The following is a 19828-nucleotide window of genomic DNA, read 5'->3' on the forward strand; positions in this document are numbered from 1 at the left end:
TTTGTGTTAGTTTACTTGTCTTGGACCTGTAATATAATGGATGATAATAATTGTCCTATTCTGATGTGTTAAAAAAGGCCTAGAAAATAGGCAAAACCAAATCACAGCTGAGTGTTAGACCAGAGCCTAACTTACTTTCCCCAGAGTGTATTTATACCAAAGATAGTACAAGACAAGATGGGTCACTCAGCCTAAAAAGTGTCCGCAGGAAGTATGCTCTTTGCTTCAGATGGCGCTGCAGTCTGTTTTGAAGCTCTCTTTCGTTTTTCCAGAAGAAGAATAGGAATAGCACTTCCTTGCGTGCGCAGATCGACTGCTGTTCATCAGCAGTTCGGGTACGTTCAGTGCGGAGTTTTAGTTGTTTAAAATTTTAATGACCTCTCGCCCTTCATTCTAAAGTCAAATTAAACGAAGAAAACCATCTCCTTTTCCTCCGGAAGAGGTTGTTTGTCAGCGTAACCATTTTTAAAAAGCGTTCTTCCGAAATTTATCCCAAAACTTGCTAGTTTCACTTTGATTTTTAAAAACTCAAGTAGGGTAACTCTGTTCGCAAAGAGTGCGCTTTTGTGAAGAGGGCGCCACCAAATTCTGAGGACACTTTTTTAATTGGCTCAAAGAGAGAAGTGGCCCATCTAGCCTCAGCAGCACAAAGTCTGCTTCGACCATCCAGGCACCCCGAAAATAGCAGTTCACAAGAGAGTGACAAACATACAAAAGAAGTAGAGGAAAAATTACAAAAGTAAGGATGAGGAAAGAAAAAGCAGCAGTTCCTCCTATGTTGTTCCAGCACAGTATGAGCATGACATCGTTAGAATCAGCCCACATTCTACAATTCTACTATGCTTATAATAAGAAAATACTAATATCCCCCCCCCCCTTGTCAATGACTCTATCAGGGGAACACATGAGACATACAATCATACAGTACTAGTAGTAGTAAGTCATTTGGTTTATGTTGGGCAAACTTGCGGGAGTGGGTGGTTGGTGGGTGCTCTGATGTGGTTTGCTTCTTCTTTCCTCTCAAACATTTATCGTCCTTATCTTCCCATCTTCTTTTTTACATTTGTTACTCTCTTGTAACGCTTCTAATCTTCTGGTGCTCATATAACCTTTTGCAGTTGCGAGCGCTGTAAAACCTCTACATGTACTAAAACTAGAAAGACTTGCTGGTGACTTTTTGGCTGGATGATGCATCCTTCATGATAAACCATTCATGATTAAAATATTTCTTTTGCTTTCCATCCACAAAAGGGATGCCAAAATTCTGCTGTTTGATGTGGTCCCAGTCTGTTTGTTTTAGTAGAGGTTTTATGGCTCTTGCAACTGCCTAAGGTTTTATGAGCGCCAAGAGATGGATGTCAACAGAGAAGTCCTTACAGGGAATCAGACTTACTCTACTCACTTCTCTAACTTCAACAGCACAAAGTCTGCTTCAACTAACAAGGCACTCTGGAAAAAGCAGATGACAAGAGTGTGACAAACATACAAAAGAAGTAGAGGAAAATGAATATAGTAAGGATTAGGAAAGAAAAATCAGCAGTTCCCTTTTGCAGTTCAGGCACAGTTGTGAGCATGACATTGATGAATCAGCAAATTTACAATTACAGTTCTACAGTGCATTAGAACATGGTTAATGTCCCCCCTTTTGGAATGGCTTAAAGACACTTCAGTCAGTAGCACCGCCCCGGGAGGTGTGGTCCCAGTCTCTTGGTGAGCTTTGCTTCACGTAATAAAGAATTGAAGTGAATTTCCCAAAGTATTCTACTCGATACAATGCTGCATTGAAGAATAAACATTAGATTCCCATTTTTTAAAATTACCTCAACTCGCTGAAGCAATACAAAGGCGCTTGCTTCATTGGTTGTCTGATATCCACACACAGAACACAAGTGTTCATAGTACACAAGAGACTAACAGTTATTACGCTCAAAACTTCATTGAAATAAAAACACATAGCCTAAGCCCGATGACAATCATCACAGTAACACGGCTTAACCAAAGAAAACAAAGATAGCTGAGGGGAAAAAAGAGGGGAGGAGGAGGAGGCGTACTCAGTCTGCACTTTGGCCTGGACCCCCAAGGGTGTGCAAATTTGGTGTCAACAGTCAAGTGCGTGATGCCTATTCATGTGACGCAGTGCAGCTTCAGCCCCAGAGCCTAACAGATCCATCAGTTGCTTTGTCCCGGCCTTGAACCGTGCAAGGTCAAGATCCCAGTGATTTTCATTTGGTGGGAACTTAAGCGCTGGGGCTCAAGGGACAAACCAATGAAATTTCATTCTCTGCAATGGAAGAGGCACCAGATTGGACGGAGCTATAAAGTCGCAATAATAGTAGTAGACACACAGTCCAATCAGACCACTTTCGAGTTGTTATGCCTCCGAAGTTTTGTTTGGGTGTTGGTGGATTTTTGCTTTTTATCGATCTTTTGTTCCTTAACAAATTTTGGGGTGAAGGAAACTAGGTGGGTCTGAAGCTGCAAGCCCCATCCAACAAGACGTCGCAGATGGTGAGCAGTCGTCAGTTAGTGCTGGGAAAAAATAAGACATGAAAGACAGAAATAACAGAGAGAAAGAAAAAAAGTAGCACCTACCAGTGACACTATCAGAGGACCAGGGCTTAATTAATGATTAAAATTGTGGGTGCATGTTTAGTTTTAGTAAGAGGCACCAAGAGTTTTATGGCACTTGCAACACAATTTGGTCATACAAGTTCCAAAGATAGGAAATGTTATTATTAATATAGAGTAATTCATACATGTGTACTAAAGAAGAAATTTAGTTTCAATAAGAGTCAAGTAGAGAACAAATTGCAAACAGAAACACTGATAAAAGTATATGGAAAGAAGAGAATTGGGAGAGGATACATTAAAGGAACACCATGGTGGAATGACAGCGTCAAAGAGGCCATCAAAGAAAAGAAGAAACTTTTTCAGAAATGGATAAAATCCAGGGACGAAAACGACTACACGCAATACAGAGTGGCAAGAAGGAACTGCAAAAGAATTGTTAGAGCATCAAAAAATGAATCTTGGAGAAAATATGGAGAGCACCTAAGCAAACTGCGCCATAAATCACCACGTGACTTGAACAGGAGTGTAAAATCAAAAAGGCTCAGAGAAGAACCGTATGACCCAACAATTATTAATTAATGACAAAACAGGAAACCCCTTTATCGACAGCTCCAAAATTAAATCTAAACTCGCACAAAAAAAAGTCAAAGAACAAAAATTCGAATAAAGATAACTGAAGAACATTTTAACCGAATTTATTCATTTTTTCACAAAAGAGACTTTCGACTCTCTAGATTAAGTGTGAACAATTTCACATTTCAACAACAACGAGAAGTTTATGTAAAATGAGTTTAAGTCACACTGGTCGGATTTCAAAAGTCTGAACAGCCAAAGTTCTTCATGAACATTGTCAATAGTGGATGTAGCCACTCCGTTTGATCAAACACTGGGCAAAGCGTCGATGCATTGACAGGACATGCCTTCGGAGAACTTGTTGGGGTAGGTTCTGCATTCCTGGACGAAGTAGCCCAAGAGTTGTTGAAGGTTTTGTGCAGGAGGGTGATTGTCCCTTATCCACCGGTCAATGTGATCCCAAAATGTTCTCTGTTGGGTTCAAATCCGGAATACAAGCTGGTCAGTCCATGCAGGTGACAGCTCGCTGCTGCAGGAAGTCCCCCACGATGCGTGCGCGATATGGCGTTACGTTGTCGTCCTGCAGTACAGCCTGGGGTCCAATCTGCTTCAGGAGAGGAACAGCAAGGGGACGCAGGATTTCCTCCCTGTACCTAGCCGAGGTCAAATTGCCCTGTTTATGGCACACGGGGTCCTGTGGGGAGCTGAGAAGCCTCCCTACACCAGAACGGACCCTGCAAAGTAGGGCGCCATCTGCTGGATGCACTCAGGGTGGAACAGCTCTCCTCGGCGCCTCCAGACGTGGGCTCGCCTGTCTGGATACAGCAAGTTGAATCTGGATTCGTTCGAGAAGACTACCTGGCCCCACTGACATTGTGTCCACTGTGAATGATGAGCAGGCCACGCCCGACGAGCTGCTTTGTTGGGTGGCGTGTGCCTTGGGCGCCTGGCAGGGACACGAGAAACGAACTTGGTTCTACGGATACGGTTCCTTACCGTCTCCTCGCTCTCGTTGACATTGGCTGTCACCCGCAGTTGGTCCCTGATGCCGTTTGCAGTGGTGGTTCGTGACATCATGGCCTGTTTGACGATGAACCGGTCGAAGCTGTTGTTGGTCAAACGGGGTGGCCCTGGTCGAGGCCTGTCCTGGACCTTTCAGGTCGCTTGCCATTGTTCTTGCAGCATCTATATGACTTATGGACACACCCCAAGTCGATGTGCAACAACTGGGAACGTGGAGCCGTCTTGGAGCCAGGTAAGGGCTCGTCCTCTGTCGACGTCAGGCAGCGAGTGTTGTTGGACCATCGTGTTGTAATGAAACATGGCACAAAAACGCTGGCTTATAAAGGGTTGTAAGTGAGCAATATTCACAGCTAAGACATTTGTTTAGCACGTGCCAAGGTTAGTTTTAGCTAACAGTCCCTATGCCAATGTTGCTGAGTCAGAGAAATTTAGCTCATTTTTCGTCCGTGTTTCAGAATGCCCTGCGCCGTCGCTATGAAGCTGGTGCTTGCAAATTTGCCGTACAGGCAAACTGTGTCTAGTCGTCAGTGCGTGTGCCAAGTTTGGTTGACTGATCATAACGTGTATGTGGTGAGATATATTGAAGTTTGAATTTGATAGGTGAAAACACAAGCTGTTCCTTGACTTTTTTTGGGCGAGTTTAGATGGAAGGAATATTTTTCAGAACTCTTGAACACCACTCAAAGGCAAACAAAGAATTCCAACCAAGTTACCCAGAGGAAGAAGAACCAACCGTCTTAGTTTTCGTTTTAGTAGAGGTTTTACGGCGCTCGCAACTGCATAAGATCATATAAGTGCAGAAGATTAGAGGTGTTACAAGAGAGTAACAAACACAAAAAAAGAAGGAGGGGAGATCAGGACGATAGATGTTTGATAGGAAAGAAGGAGCAAACCACACCAGAGCACCCGCCAACCACCCACAACCAACCAACCAACCAACCAACCAACCAACCAACCATCCTACCATCAGAGGTCAGACAAGCAGTTAAAACCAGCCCAAAAAACAGAAGTGCAGGAATAGATGAGCTCACCACGGAGAGCATCCTAGCATGTGGTGAAACTGGAATAACTTGGCTCACTAAAATCTTCCAGAAAGCATGGACAGAAAGAAAAGTTCCCGGCGACTGGCAAAAAGCGGTCATAGTACCAATCTGGAAGAAGAAAGGTAGCAAGAGAGACTGTGGAATGTATAAAGGCATTTCACTGCTAAGCCATGGGGGCAAGATGTTCGCCGAGATACTGGAATGTCGAACAAGACACAAAATTGAACCATTTCTGCGTGAGGCCTAAATAGGTTTTAGAAAGGGAACAGGATGCACCGACGCAATATTTGCCCTACGACAAATGTGCGAAAGGGTAATAGAACACAACGGGGAACTAAATATAGTATTTATCAACCAGGATAAAGCGTTCGACAGAGCGAACAAAAACAAGCTATGGAAAGAACTCGAAAACAACACCGTAAGAGGCCAACTTCTAGATAACATCCGTGCCAATTACGAGAACGACATAAGTACAGTAAGAAAGTCGGAGGGATTCACAGAATGGTTCGAGATAACATCCGGAGTAAGACAAGGTTGTGTCCTATCACCATTACTATTTATCATATATATGGATATAAATAAAAAAGAGGCCCACACAGAACCAGACGCCCTAAACAAATTACTCTTCGCTCATGACCAAAGCCTTACACACAAAGATGAAAAAAGTCTCCAACACCACACCACCAGATTAAACAAAGGATGTAACAACTACAACATGAAGATCAACATCAACAAAACAGAGACAATGAAAGTATGCAGAAAGCCAGGACCATTCAGAATACACATCAACAGCAACAGTCTCAGACAGGTCCAAGAATTTAAGTACTTCGGAAGTATATTCACAGAGGATGGGCGATGGAACAGAGAAATTGAAACACGAGTACAAAAGGCCAATAATGTCAGTTACCAGCTTACTCCACTACTGAAACATCCTAACATCCCCATGACAACAAAACTCAAAATGACCAAAACCATATTCATCCCAACACCCACCTATCAATGCCAAACATGGACCACCAACAAGACATTAGAGCAAAGAATTACAACAAGTGAGATGTGATGCCTTAGAAAAGCAGTAAAAAAGACCAGGCGAGACAAAATCAGAAACTCAGTAATCAGAGAAATGGTGGGCACAAATGATGTCATGCATCACATCCAACACCAAAGAATCAAATAGTTCGGACATCTCATGCGATTACCAACACACCATCCAGCACAACGTGCCTACAACAAAATATTCGATGGCAACAAAGCTAAAGGGCGACCGAGAAGACCTGGATAGATGGAGTCAGGGAAACACTAACCACTCATGGCATCCCCGTGACCCAAGCTCTCCGGCTGGTGACAGAGAGACGTCTCTTTCTTCCCGCGACACCCAAAAGGGTATAATGGCGTATAAAAGTTTTTTAAAAGTAAGAGTCAAGAGTTTTGTGACACTTGAAACACAAATTGGTAAAAAAAAGTGCCGAAGATAGGAGGTGCTACTAGAGAGTAACATACAAAAAAGAGGAGGAGAGATATAGACGATAGATGTTTTAGATTTAGTAAGAGTTTTACGGCACTTGCTACACAATAAGGTCATATAAGTGCCAAAGATTAGAGGTGTTACAAGGGAGTAACAAAAACAAAAAAGGAGGGGAGATAAAGACGATAGATGTTTGATAGGAAAGAAGAATCAAACCACACAAGAGCACCCACCAACCACCCACAGAAAGATGTTTGATACAAAATGAAGAGCAAACCACACCAGAGCACCTGCCAACTACCCACAAAGAAAAAAAGAGATAAGGGTGATAGATGTTTGATAGGAAAGGAACAAACCACACAAGAGCACCCACCAACCATCCACATGTGTGTAGGAAAGAAAACTTTTTGTTTTTTAATTGATAAAAAAGAAATAGGCATTGTCCTTGATGGGTAATACTCTGCAGCGCAAAGGAGAAGTAAATAAGTCTACAACAAACAAGTATACAAATTCAAAACAGGCATGAAAGTATGAAAAATATTTTATTGAAATACGAAGCAAGAGAAACTAGCCAAATGAATTGTGCAACAAACAAAAATGAACAAGGAACTGCTCAACCATTGCTATTTGCAATACTCAAGACGAGGAACAATCTACTCCTAATAAAAGCTTTGGAAATGAGTTGTAATTGGTAACAGGACAGTAAATAGTTCTGAAATACTTAATTGTAGCTGATTAAATAACAAAGCCATCAGGCGCCGGGTCACACATCTGAGACTGCAGTCAGTGTTCAGAATGCAAGAGGCTTAGTGCTGACAGTTTATTACAATCAAACTCGTAACTTTGTACAGGACCTGACAACTTATGACACAAAGACTTTACAGTTGGAATTCTACTGACACTTTTCTGAATTGTCTCTACATTTAAGGGACCTGATACAGCAACTTTCAACTCTAAAAATTCTTAAATAATCAGACATAAATACACCTCTGTCACTTATTTATATAATAACAGTGCCAGTGCTGTTATTTTTTTTATTTGTTTGTTGGGTTTTTTTAATAAACATTCTCTCACAGGTAAAAAGAAAAGAAAATCATCTTGCCTACATCTTTCTTTTCCATTTATTTGTTTTGAAAAAGTCTACACAGACAAAAGGAAAGGCCTCCAGCTGTTCTCTATCAGAGACACATGGAGAAGACAAAACGACAATGGAGAGTTTGGGGCCTTTAGCTTCCCCGTGGAGTACAGAAATATCCAATTATTGTTAGTTACAAAAGAAATAAGCAACACAGAGCACTATTGCATATGGATATCTTTGTTCCTTTTTCTTCATGTTGTAAAAGAAGGTATACATGAGATATGACACTCCTGGACATTTTTCTCATTAAAACATCAATAGGTTTGGATTTACAATTAAAAGAGAGGCAACTATCTACATAAAAATCAAGCATAAATTAGAAGCCTATCATATAAAAGTGAACTTTATAGAGAAAAAAAAAGGATGAGGGATCAAAATTGATAAGGATAAACTAATTGACGGAGTCGAACACAATCATGATTTCTTCTGATAGACAAAAGTAAACACATCAATCTAGCAATCATGCCAGTAGCAATTTTGAGCTTTCAGTCATATTTTGTAAGGACCAATAGATTTAGAATAACCAAGAACCAAGATGAGTATGGTAAACAATGGAATGTACAAATATAAAGAGCTTCTGGCTTAATTAATCCTATGGTAAAACGATTTCCCCTTTGATGTCACCATGACATACTAGCATGTTTGCGCATAGCAGTCCAATCAACAAGTGGCACTACTTCATAGAGTTTTCTTTTGTTCGCTAAGCAAAGTGAGTAACAATAATTGGTCACGTGCATACTTTTACAGACATGGTCAAGTCCTACAGCCAAATAAGTTTTGTGAAATTGCATTCGTTACAACACAAAGATAAAGAACATATCTCTATTTAAACTGTGTAAATCAAAACATCAAATACTTATAAAATCTACTATTTGCATATAGTCCTTCTGAAAAAAATATTTATACGAAATAACTGCAGAAATGTACTTTTTAAAAGATGCATTCAAACTTAAGTAAATGCATTTAAACATCATTTACATAGTCAGACAAAATCCTGACACTCTCACACACTCATTCTTCTTATACAAACACAAACGATCTACCAATTGTACATTTGACATAAACATGAACACACAGGCAAACGAACCACATCAATGTCTCAATATCTTTAGGATTCTTTAACAAGAACAATAAAACAATGCAAAATTTCATGAACAGCATAAGTCAATAAGACGAAATATGAAGTCCAAACAATTTTGAAACTACTTTTCGCCTGTTTTACTCCCATTCATGTAGACAAAATAGATATACATAAGAAAGTAAGTTCCCCGCGTCACAGTTCACTCAGATATGTTACAGGAAGAGATGCGCCACAACCCTTTATCCAAGTCACCCACATACTCTAAACAATAAAAGAAAGTTTTTGTTTGAACACTTCGGTTTTTTTTATTCAGAGCACTTATTTTTCCAAAACAGCAAAATCTGAGAGTAACACACTGCAATAATCTAAAAATTGTTTTAATTTTTGCCTGCCTGAGCCAAATCGCATTTTCACGGTAGTTTGCATAGGGTTCAGAAAGGGAACAAAAATATGTTCTTTACTTTAACAAAACGGCTGCATAAAAAATCATAATTCTATCACTGACAAGGACGGCCTTCATGAGATGTTAAGAGGGGCTTCAGGATCTCAGAGAAAAGTTCCAGCCTGCTTAGCTTGGCTCACAAAGCGATTACTTGGACAAACATAAGATATATAAAGATGGAAAAGTAAAAGATAGCCAGTGTGAGTTCACTGTTTGTCTGACCCAAGTTGAAAAGAGGACAGTGTTCACATGAGTTTCTCAACAACAAAAGAAGAAGAAAAATTTGTTTAATTTATGTTTTCAGTAGCTGGTGGTGACAGCATATCAGAACCAATGTACATCTGGGCAACACATTTTCCCAGAAGTTACTCAAACAATGCACCAGAGCACAGCAAGGTTCATGGAGCATGCCCATATATATCAAAAACACACTTGTGGGCAGGCAAGCAGCTTGGATACATCACAATTTCAATATCATTTCAGGTGAAAACAGGAGAACACGTTCCCTTGTGGTCTCTGGCCCTCTTCTTCCAGACAGCTGACGGAGGTCAGAGTCTCCCCTTGTTTTGGGTGAATTGTCCAGAAACTCCCAGCCTCAACCTTGAATACTTCAAAACAACCGCTATGCCAAGTTAAAATGAACCAAAAAAACAAAAACAACTCAGAAGCAGCTTTCTAAAACATAAACCCTTTGATTCCATTAATAGATATCCCCCCCCCAAAAAAAAACCCAACTTCCGCCTGCACAGTGTACAAAAAAATAATTGGTCTCCATCTAAGAAAGGGCTCTCTAAAAGAGAGGCTCTTCCTCGCAAGATGTCCTATAAAAGACACAAAAATAAACTTTAATATCTACACCGTTAACAAAAGTGAAGTCCAAACAAAGAGAATACACTGTAGAAAAACACATCTCGTGTACAAATGAAGAACATCAAAAACAAATATCTTGTATATAAAATACAACACAATAACCATTTCATATAACCCTATGGTGATGCAAAAACTGTGCAGCGATTTCACAAATTAGCAAAGTCTCAGAAGAATTTGGCCCAGAGAGAATAGAACAAGGCTTATTAGAGACTCAAGTTATGATTCAAATCATACCAAATAGCATAACTGTACTGGAGAGAGAGCTGTTGCACACCAAGATCATAACCCACTTTCATACCACAAGTGAGAAGAACACTGTTATGTCACTTGTTAAGACATATATATATGCATGCAGAGGACCTGCAATAACACCTGGACATCTAAAGGCAACTTTATAGGACCAGACAACGAGATAAACAAAAATGATGGAAAAATCGCTTGCAGTCACGAAGTCATGCTCTTCAAGCCCACAAAAAAACTTTGGACATCACGGATTCTCCACTAATCACTACATTTGTTCTCCTCCCAATCACTACATTGAATGCTTCTAAGGATAATGTTTCTCCTCGTATCCTTACATCCAGAACATCTGACAATGATGTTGTTTCTCCATTCATTTTTACATTTTTTTAGCATCATAAGGTATTGTTGTTTCTCCTCTTGTCAGCACATCACAAAGTTCTTAACGACACTGTTGTACTTTTATGTCATCCCCTTTCCCTTTCATCTTTTCACGTTACAAGCACACCCAGACTTTCACACTTGATGATGGTGTTCAGGTAGTCCAGATCATTCTCATTGTATGTGTGGCCGGTGCAACACGGTGCTGATGGCATCATGATGATCCTGACTACTCCAGCCGCACTTTATAGCACCCGAGCAAACAGCGTCGCTGCCAGGGACAGCACCAACGTCACCACAGAGGCTGCCATCATTGCTGAACTGTCTTCAGGTCCTAGGGACAGATTCAAAAGAAAAAAAACATTAATTTACTGGGGGGGGGAGGGGGGGGAGGGGGGGGGAGACCATAAAATTAAAACTTAAAATAAATTCTCAGTGGATGAGACTACAAAATAATTATAAACTACTCATAAAAATGAGACACTTAACTAAATTCTGTACAAAACAAGATTTTTTTTAAATACATCTTTTTATAAACATTGCTATATCTGATCAGTGCAAATAAAAGCAGAGAACTGAGAGTAAAAGTGAATTCATAAATACAATAGCGCTCACTATGATCTTAGATCAAGGTTTCAATCATTACTCCCGAGGTCAGGAAATACAAGTATACAAGGTTCCTCTATGTTGGGTTAGTCATTTCCATTTTATATATTAGTAAGAATAAAGGCTTACATTATAAGTCAAGGTTAAAGACCATTATAATTTACATATTTTTGCAATTTCAAGATTTGTCCATAAGAACACAGCAACTGCCATCTTTTCTGGACAGCTGTCATTATAATCTACTTAATGACATTGCCAGCATCAACAGCTTTACAAGCAAGTACCGGTGGTCATAAACATTTTGACTCGTGTTTACAAATAAAGGACTTTCACCAGCCTCCCTGAGCACTCAAAATATAAGTAACTAGCTACCTTAAAACAAAACCTTTACATTAACAGAAAGTTTTCATAATAGTTATCAACAGACAGAACAATTCATGTTTGACAGTGTAATGATATAGAAATAAGTTTGAGCAACAAACTTTCTTATTTATGGATAGTCAAAAACAGCATATGTGTGCTATACAATTCTAGTGTCAAAAGATCAATGCAAACCAGCATTAGTGGTAGTAAAATTTTAAAGAAGGCCATTCTTTCCCCAAGCAAACAGCAATGTTAACGAGCATAGAAATGAAAGAAGTTACGAATCACTGAACATTCTGAGGCATTGCTCAAAATTATGAACCATTTAAACGCCACTTACAAGGTATATACGACACGCAGTGCCAAACCCAGTCTTTGAACATATTTCAATAGAAGAAAGTCAATTAACACTGTATTTGGAATCACTCAAAACCATCTATAGGTTACTGAATAAAATCTAGGGGAGTTTGGAGTTGTTGCGTTGTTGGGGGGTTTTTTTTGCTTTGTTAATTTTTCACCAATAAAACCTAAAACTTGAACTCGAAAGCAGACACACACTATAGGCCTACACTACTAAACAATCTCAATTCTGACTGACCAAGTTTTCTTTTATTTGGCTATTACTTCTGGATAGGAAAACAAGTACTTAAATTTATCTACTGACAAACAAGTACAGCAATAAGTACACATTGTGTACCTGCCTTCTACTCAGTGCACTTATGAAACTGAGAAAGCACTTATCTTAAAGTAAGAACATTTATCAAGTCATCAGTATATGTTCCTTTCTCAAACACGTACTTGACTATAATAGTAGTATTGGAATCATCATTTAACAGGAAAATTCGTCAAACAAAGGGAAATAAGAGGAGTCAGAATAAGTGTCCACAATGAAAGAAACTGCAACAGGACATCTTTCCTGAGTCCTGAGATAAAGTGTTCACAAAGAAAAATCCTTTGCCAGCAGGTCAAAGCACAAACAAGAGCCAGCAACTAGTACTACAAGAGCACATTATTAAAATTCTCAGGTTAACAGATTATTCATTCTAAAAGAAAAGAAATGAGTGAAAAAATAAAGCAGAACACCTACCATCTTTGAGCCCAACAGGGAAAAGAGCAGCGGAAAATAAGAAATGAAAAAAGAAAAAAAAAACACACAGAAATAATAAAGGAACTCAAGTATGGAAATGTTAATCAAATTATACATCATAGGACAGAGTTATGGTGAAATACTTTTATGAAAATAAAGAGATAACTAAACTGTATGTGTGACAACTATAATTATAACAAATCTTAGGCTTTAAAATTGTCTTAAAAGAAAGCACTGATTTTCTTAGGCAACAAATATGGGGCAGGAAAATGGCGCAATAGGATGGTGGATGGGCATTGTAGATGATACAAAACAAGACTTGGGGGTGGAAGTGCGGGAAGTTAAATTTAAAGAATAAAGAATAAGAAAAACTATGGCAGAAAGGGGAGAGAGAGAGAGAGAGAGAGAGAGAGAGAGAGAGAGAGAGAGAGAGAGAGAGAGAGAGAGAGAGAGAGAGAGAGAGAGAGAGAGAGAGAGAGAGAGAGAGAGAGAGAGAGAGAGAGAGAGAGGGGGAGAGGGAGAGAGAGAGAGAGAGAGAGAGAGAGAGAGAGAGAGAGAGAGAGAGAGAGAGAGAGAGAGAGAGAGAGAGAGAGGGAGAGGGAGGGGGAGACGGAGAGGGAGAGGGAGAGGGAGAGGGAGAGATAAAAAAAAGAGAGAAGGGGGGGGGGGGGGGGCAGAGAGAGAGACAGAGACAGGAAGAAACACAGAGAGAGTGAGAAAGAGAAAACGATAGGCAGACAGACAGACAGACAGACAGACAGACAGACAGACAGACAGACAGACAGACAGACAGACAGACAGACAGACAGACAGACAGACAGACAGACAGACAGACAGAGAGAACCCAATAGGAAATACAGGAAGAGGAAGACTGCTCGGGGGGAGTGAAATGGAGGAAGAGGAGGGAAAGGAGGGGATAGGTGAATTGAGAACAAGTTTATGGAATGGGAGGGAGGCATCAGGGATCACTAGGAGAGGAGAAGGGGGAGAGTTGAGCACATGAAGGTCAAAAGAAAAATTTGGGAGGGACAGGGAGGGGGAGGAGTCATTGGCACATAAAAATATGAGGAACAGAAAAAATAAAGGGTTGAGAAAGAAAAAAAATTACACATTATATATAGCGGTATATAACATAATTACATATACATACCAGTATAAAGAAATGTAAGTAGCAGTACAAGTATATCATAGTTGAGGTGGGATGGAAAGGTTGAGAGAGCGAGGGGATGGATTGACAGAGGGAGTGTAGTAAGTACACTGCTAATCACAGCAAAGCTTCCTAGGCTATAAAATAATCTATTTGCTGGAGAGTCCGTAAAATGAGAGGGACTTCCCTGTGGCACTGTGAAACACTCAACTACAATACCAGCTGTCCAGACGTATGAAGCCCAAAATTTGATTCGTTTTGCACTTATTGTTTTTTGTTTGTTTTGCTCTTTCATTTGGAGGGGCGGGGCGGGGTGTGGTTTGGTTTGTTTTGTTTTGTTTGTTTGTTTTTTTATTATTTTAGATCTGTGTTATCCATTGCATGAGCTCAATATATATTTATTTGTCGAAATTCAAATACTATAATGTATATTGAAAATAAAGCAAGAAAAAATACATAATGTATGTTTGTTCTCTCTCCTGAAAAAATTTTCTTTCTGGGCTTAGTACAGTTTTTGTATTCCAGCCTCATGTGGAATATTCAAACAGAGAAGTTGTATTTAGAAATCATAGAACAAAAATGTGATTTAAAATTAAAGGTATACTAACCACCCTTCCACATATACAAACAAACACACACAAGCACACACACACGCACACACACACACACAAACAATGCCAGGTAATTGATCAAAATAAACAATTATCACTTTCTTTTCAAATAATCTACACTATCTACCGTGCAATTTTACAGTGATTAATGATAAATGTTTGGAACACAGGAAAAGACTCAATTAGAAAATTCAGGGGTTAGTTAAGTGGGAAAAACAAAGTGATGAGCAACGTGTGTCCTTTCATAATTCCAGAATTCAGAAACTAACAACTACCTTTAGCTCTTCCGGTCTCTGAAAAGTTTTAAAAAACAAAAACGGTCAGAAGGGAAAACAAAGAGTGAATGTCCTTGCCATTGTCTGGGCACAGTGGTATGTCAGTCAGGCGCTCGTCAATTTCTGGCCATGTGAAGTTATTGGTGTCATCTTAAAGTAAAGCCAGTACATTGGTCTTGCTTTTGATGAAAAAAGTATTATCAATCTTGAATAGAAGTCAACAGTAAATCGTGAGAAAATGACCGCCAAAGTTCAGTGACTTCTGCAGCTTGAGTACCCTACGAAAATGCAAATTTATGTATCACCAAAAATTATTCATGGGTTTTTTTTTGCCTTTCACCGTTTTTCTATAAAAATCCACACAGAAATTTTTTTTGAGTTTTTAAAATTCATATAAAAGGTCTTGAGCGAAACCTCCCCCACACAGAAATTGCCTAATTGGTGGGAAAATGTCCATTTCCTGGATATCATTCTATTGACGAGCACCTGATGTCACGTCGATGCCACACAGCCTGCCCTGCTTACCGTTTCTCCCCAGACACCGCATACACCGTAGTATACAACATTGCAGTGTGAGTGGACATTAATTTTTAATTTTTTTTAACAAACCAAACAAACAAAGAAACAACCGAAAATGCATATTACATTCTCTTTGCGAAAAAGATATGCCCATATGAAACCACAATTACAACTGAGGAAAAACCCAAACCAAAGACAAACAAACAAAAATAACAATGCAGGCAAAGCCATACAACCTACTATTGGTGCCCTCCAACAAAGCGCCTCCTATTTTAAAAAAAGACCTAACTCTTTCACAAAACTTAGATCTAGTAAAGAACTTTTTGAGTATACCCTTTTTTATCTTTCCCTAACCACGGTGCAAACCGAGACAAATGCTACATTTCTTTAAATAAAGTTCGCTTCGTTTCTTGTCCATATTTCAAGCAAACTTCACTATTTGCTATGTTTCTTGTCAGTAATTCAAGCTAACTTCACTGTTCGCAAAACATCGTCATAGCATATTATTAAAATTGTTACTCAAACTTTTTTTTTAGCTGTAATAACATCAGCACAACACTGCACAAGCTTAGAGGGGTGACTTCATAAATCTTCTACAATAAAGGCGTTGGCAAGCAAGATTTGAGGGGGCAAGAGAAAGGCTGAGCGCAGGCAAAAACAGCTGTCTGTCACAGACACTTATAGTTACAGGCACTCACAAAAAAAAACCCCACAATGCCGCTATCAGACACTAGATCGGCCAAAATGGAAACATAAACTATAACAAGTAGTAGGTACAGAGCGCTGTGTAGATAGTGCAAAAAAATAATGCTCATCTGACACTCCTGAAAGTACATAGTACCAAACAAAGATAATAATGGCTGCTTCAAATCCTTCACCAGGACCATAAAAAGAGAAAGTTTTCTATGTAACCGGTGAAGTAACAAGTAGTGTGGGGGGGAACACCATCTACACCACAAACTCGGGTAAAACAAAAATTCTTCACTCCCACTTAAGCTCTGTAAATGACAGATAACCAAACCTCACAGATATTAGAATGTTATGATGAGTCCCCCAGTCGAAACTCCCACATGCAATAGAAGGTACAATTTCCAAGAACCAAAACACCCTGTCAGGCTCTTAGAATCCAATCCATGCAGCCTATTTTTAAAATCTTTACTCGAATTGCATTTGTCAAAAGAGAATTTAAAAATATCTAGTCTTACTAATTACCAATTCTCCCAATATATAATTATTCTGCCAACATTTTGTATGTCCATATTGGCTGTGGTGACAAACGTAAAAAACACTACCATTTTTTAAAGATATATAATATGCGTCCCAAAAAAAGAAAAGCTGAAACCTGTAGTTTAGAAATTTTTTTATGAAAAGTAGGGACCAAATCTTTTCTATTTTAAGAGATAAACTTTGGTTCTAGACCCTGGCAACGAACGGAAGAGGGGTGGTTAACAAAATGTAAACAACAATGCTAAATAATAAAGAGCCGGATGTTAGAACCACATTTGTGTTGGATGGGGAGGAACCAATTGCCATCAATTCCCACACCTGACCGGTTAAGAAAACTAGTTTTAAGAAAACAAAACAACAAAAGCATGATTTATGGTCATGGTATCCTCGCAAAAGACGCCAAGATATACCTGTACCATTATCACCAGGTGAAGAAGAACCATTATCTGTTTCTTTGCCTGCAAAATTCAGAAATAAAGTTTGAACAGTATTTTTTTTAATGGGAAGTTGCATCTCCGGAATCTGCGATCGTAGTTAAAACGCGCCGTCAAATAAGAGCTTAAAGATGCACCATATTTCATCTGCAGACTACATACACACAGTCACATTCCGAGGTGGTCTTTCAGAAATTAAGCATCGTCAAGACATTCACAATATTTCCGCTATTCACAGTAATTCGAAGCTAGGTGAAACTATTGGAATGCCATGTGTTTATACAGACAATGGATTTTCGTCTTTTTTTTTTTTCACGCTTCATAAAATGCATAATATATGGAAAAGGACAGGAAAGGTGGAGGGGTGGTGTTCGTGCCCGTCTCTACAGGATCAGGCGTCAAACCAATGGTAAGAACCAGGAGGTGTTCGACGCAGATTATACTCTAAAATAGCTATGAGAGAATTTTGAGGTGGCCTCTCAGAAACTAAGCAATGTAACGAGTCAACAAAGACATTCTATCCTATCTCCCTCACCCCAATCAGCCGCAAATGAGTATAGCAATCAGCGGAGACAAAAATAATAGTAACGTGTGCCCAATATGTTACAATGAGTAGAATTGAGTTGCGTAAATCGGAGGAAAGACATGGGGAAACAACTTAGTCGATGACAAATCAAAACAACAATGACTAGATTGTAGACTGTTTAGTTTTAGTACCAGTTTTGGTGCACTTGCACCATAAACATGTCATACAAGTGCCGAAGATTAGGGGTAGGCCTATTTCTAATAACTTACAAATAAAAGAAGGAGGAAATAAGGAAGATATATGTTGGATAGGAAAGAAGAAGAAAGCCACATCAAAGCACCTGCCAATCAACCACGACAAGATTTCGCTAGGTACAGATTAGGATTTATAGCAAAAGTGGACAAACAGAAGTAAAAGGTACAGAAAGCAACCACCAGAGCGCCCACTAACCGCCTACACTGACAACTTTCACTGTAACTAATTGACCGCCCAGAATGGCTAAAAACAGCAGCACCTCTCATGTAGATGCAGCCTGGAGTGAGTACTACCACAGATGATGAGACCATGGACTAAGAAGACAAGACAACACCCTGACCTATGTTACGATGTCATGCATCTGGATATGAGAGGGTGTGGGAGAGCGGTTGTGCGCGTGTAGGGGTGGAGGAGATAACAACAGGTAAGAATGACAACACCGGCAAACGCCACAGCCAACAGCTCTCCACAGATATAAGCTATTGTCTGTAAAGCGCCACACAACATAGGTCTACAGAAACAAGCAGCTAAACAAAAGTATTCGTGTTTTAGAGAGAAAACTTGGAACAATTCTGACAAAGGATAAACAAATCGGCCCAGATCCAGAATTTTTTCAGCTATGGTTTCTTTAAATAATATAAATGTATATATTTCAGTTCTGTGCAAGTACCTGAAGTACATCGTGGAAAGGAACTGGTAAACCCTTCCACAATATATGCCGAAGGCCCAAGAAGTTGTCTCACTAACAAGGCAATTCCCAATGTCCAGATCGGATGCAGGAACAGCTTTACTTTATACTTTACTTCTATCAAAGCTATTCGACCTGGCTTGATTCGGCTGGTTTTGTTCAAATAGACGTTCCGATTTTTGGTGACAATCCAAACCCCTACCTCTTTGAGTGACCCATATCCTCAAGTTTCCAGAAGTCAGGCCCCTAGGAGCATTTTCCCATGGCTTAGGTCAGAGGCTGTACTTGCAGCAGGTGATCTAGTGTGGTTTGCTCTTTCTGTCCTATCAAACAGCTTTCTCAGTATCTCTCCTCTTTTTTCCTCTGTATGCTTCTTTCCAGTAACACCTCTAATATTCGGCCTATTCAACCTTTTTGTGTGGCAAGCGCTGTAAAACTCTCTCTGAACTAATTCTTGCAGCACATAACGGGCTTCCTCTTGGTAACAGTTAGGGTAAGCACTATGACCCAAGACATTAAAACGTACAGAAAAAGGGCAGGTTCCTGCAAACCAAACTCGACAGACTGCAACTGATTATGGGCCCTAAGTCACAGGGCAGACATCACAAGTCATGAGCCAACAAAGGAAGCTCGTTCCCCTATCTTCCTGAGGTATTTTACCCCCCAAAAAATTATTATACAAAAATTCAAGTTAACTAACTGGAAGCATTTCCCCAGAGCTTATATTTTTTTTGTCGCATGCAGAGGTATTGCATTGTATAGTAGAAGCTTTATTTGCTGGGCTATCTAAACATGTGAGTATGGTAGAAACTAACACCTTATCAAATGGGCAATTCTGAGACAGGTGTACTCTAGCAAAAAAAAATGCTTAATTCATTTTTACAAATTACCGCTGGATACTTTTCTCCCCATAAGATAAAGAAATGAGATAATTACTTAATGATGCAAAATCTATAGTGATTTCAATAGCTGAATAATTATAACAGAAGTAAAGGAAGTTCTATTTCTTCACAAAACAGTCACACACAAAGACTAACGGAAATAGTGCATCCCTACACAAACAGTGCTTTACCAGGAAAGCAAATACAACACTGTGTCTATATCAAAAGCACATCATTCTCAAAAAGTGAGCACAGCTATAATGCCTCTTTTACAAGCAACTCAAATGGAGAACATGTATAAAACCAGACTTTCAATTTAGAAAAGAATAAAAAATACACTTTTTGAAAGAAGATAGGCCAAAGTCCTTATCTTTACAAAACA

At 39.4% G+C, this 19828-nt stretch overlaps 1 protein-coding gene across 1 annotated transcript in view; it reads right to left on the reverse strand.

Moving 5' to 3' along the window:
- Positions 1 to 7198: 7198 nt before the first annotated feature.
- The window catches only part of LOC101855227, a gene marked incomplete at its 5' end in the record, with an annotated part of 35007 nt that continues 22377 nt past the window's right edge, over positions 7199 to 19828 (reverse strand). Inside the window, 3 exon segments of the mRNA XM_013084769.1 lie at positions 7199 to 11161; positions 16381 to 16383; positions 17073 to 17120. Coding sequence (XP_012940223.1) covers positions 11073 to 11161; positions 16381 to 16383; positions 17073 to 17120 — 140 coding nt within the window. The 3' untranslated portion in view covers positions 7199 to 11072.

This window comes from Aplysia californica, unplaced genomic scaffold, assembly GCF_000002075.1.
Source record: "Aplysia californica isolate F4 #8 unplaced genomic scaffold, AplCal3.0 scaffold00013, whole genome shotgun sequence".
In the NCBI taxonomy this organism is placed as follows: Eukaryota; Metazoa; Mollusca; class Gastropoda; order Aplysiida; family Aplysiidae; genus Aplysia; species Aplysia californica.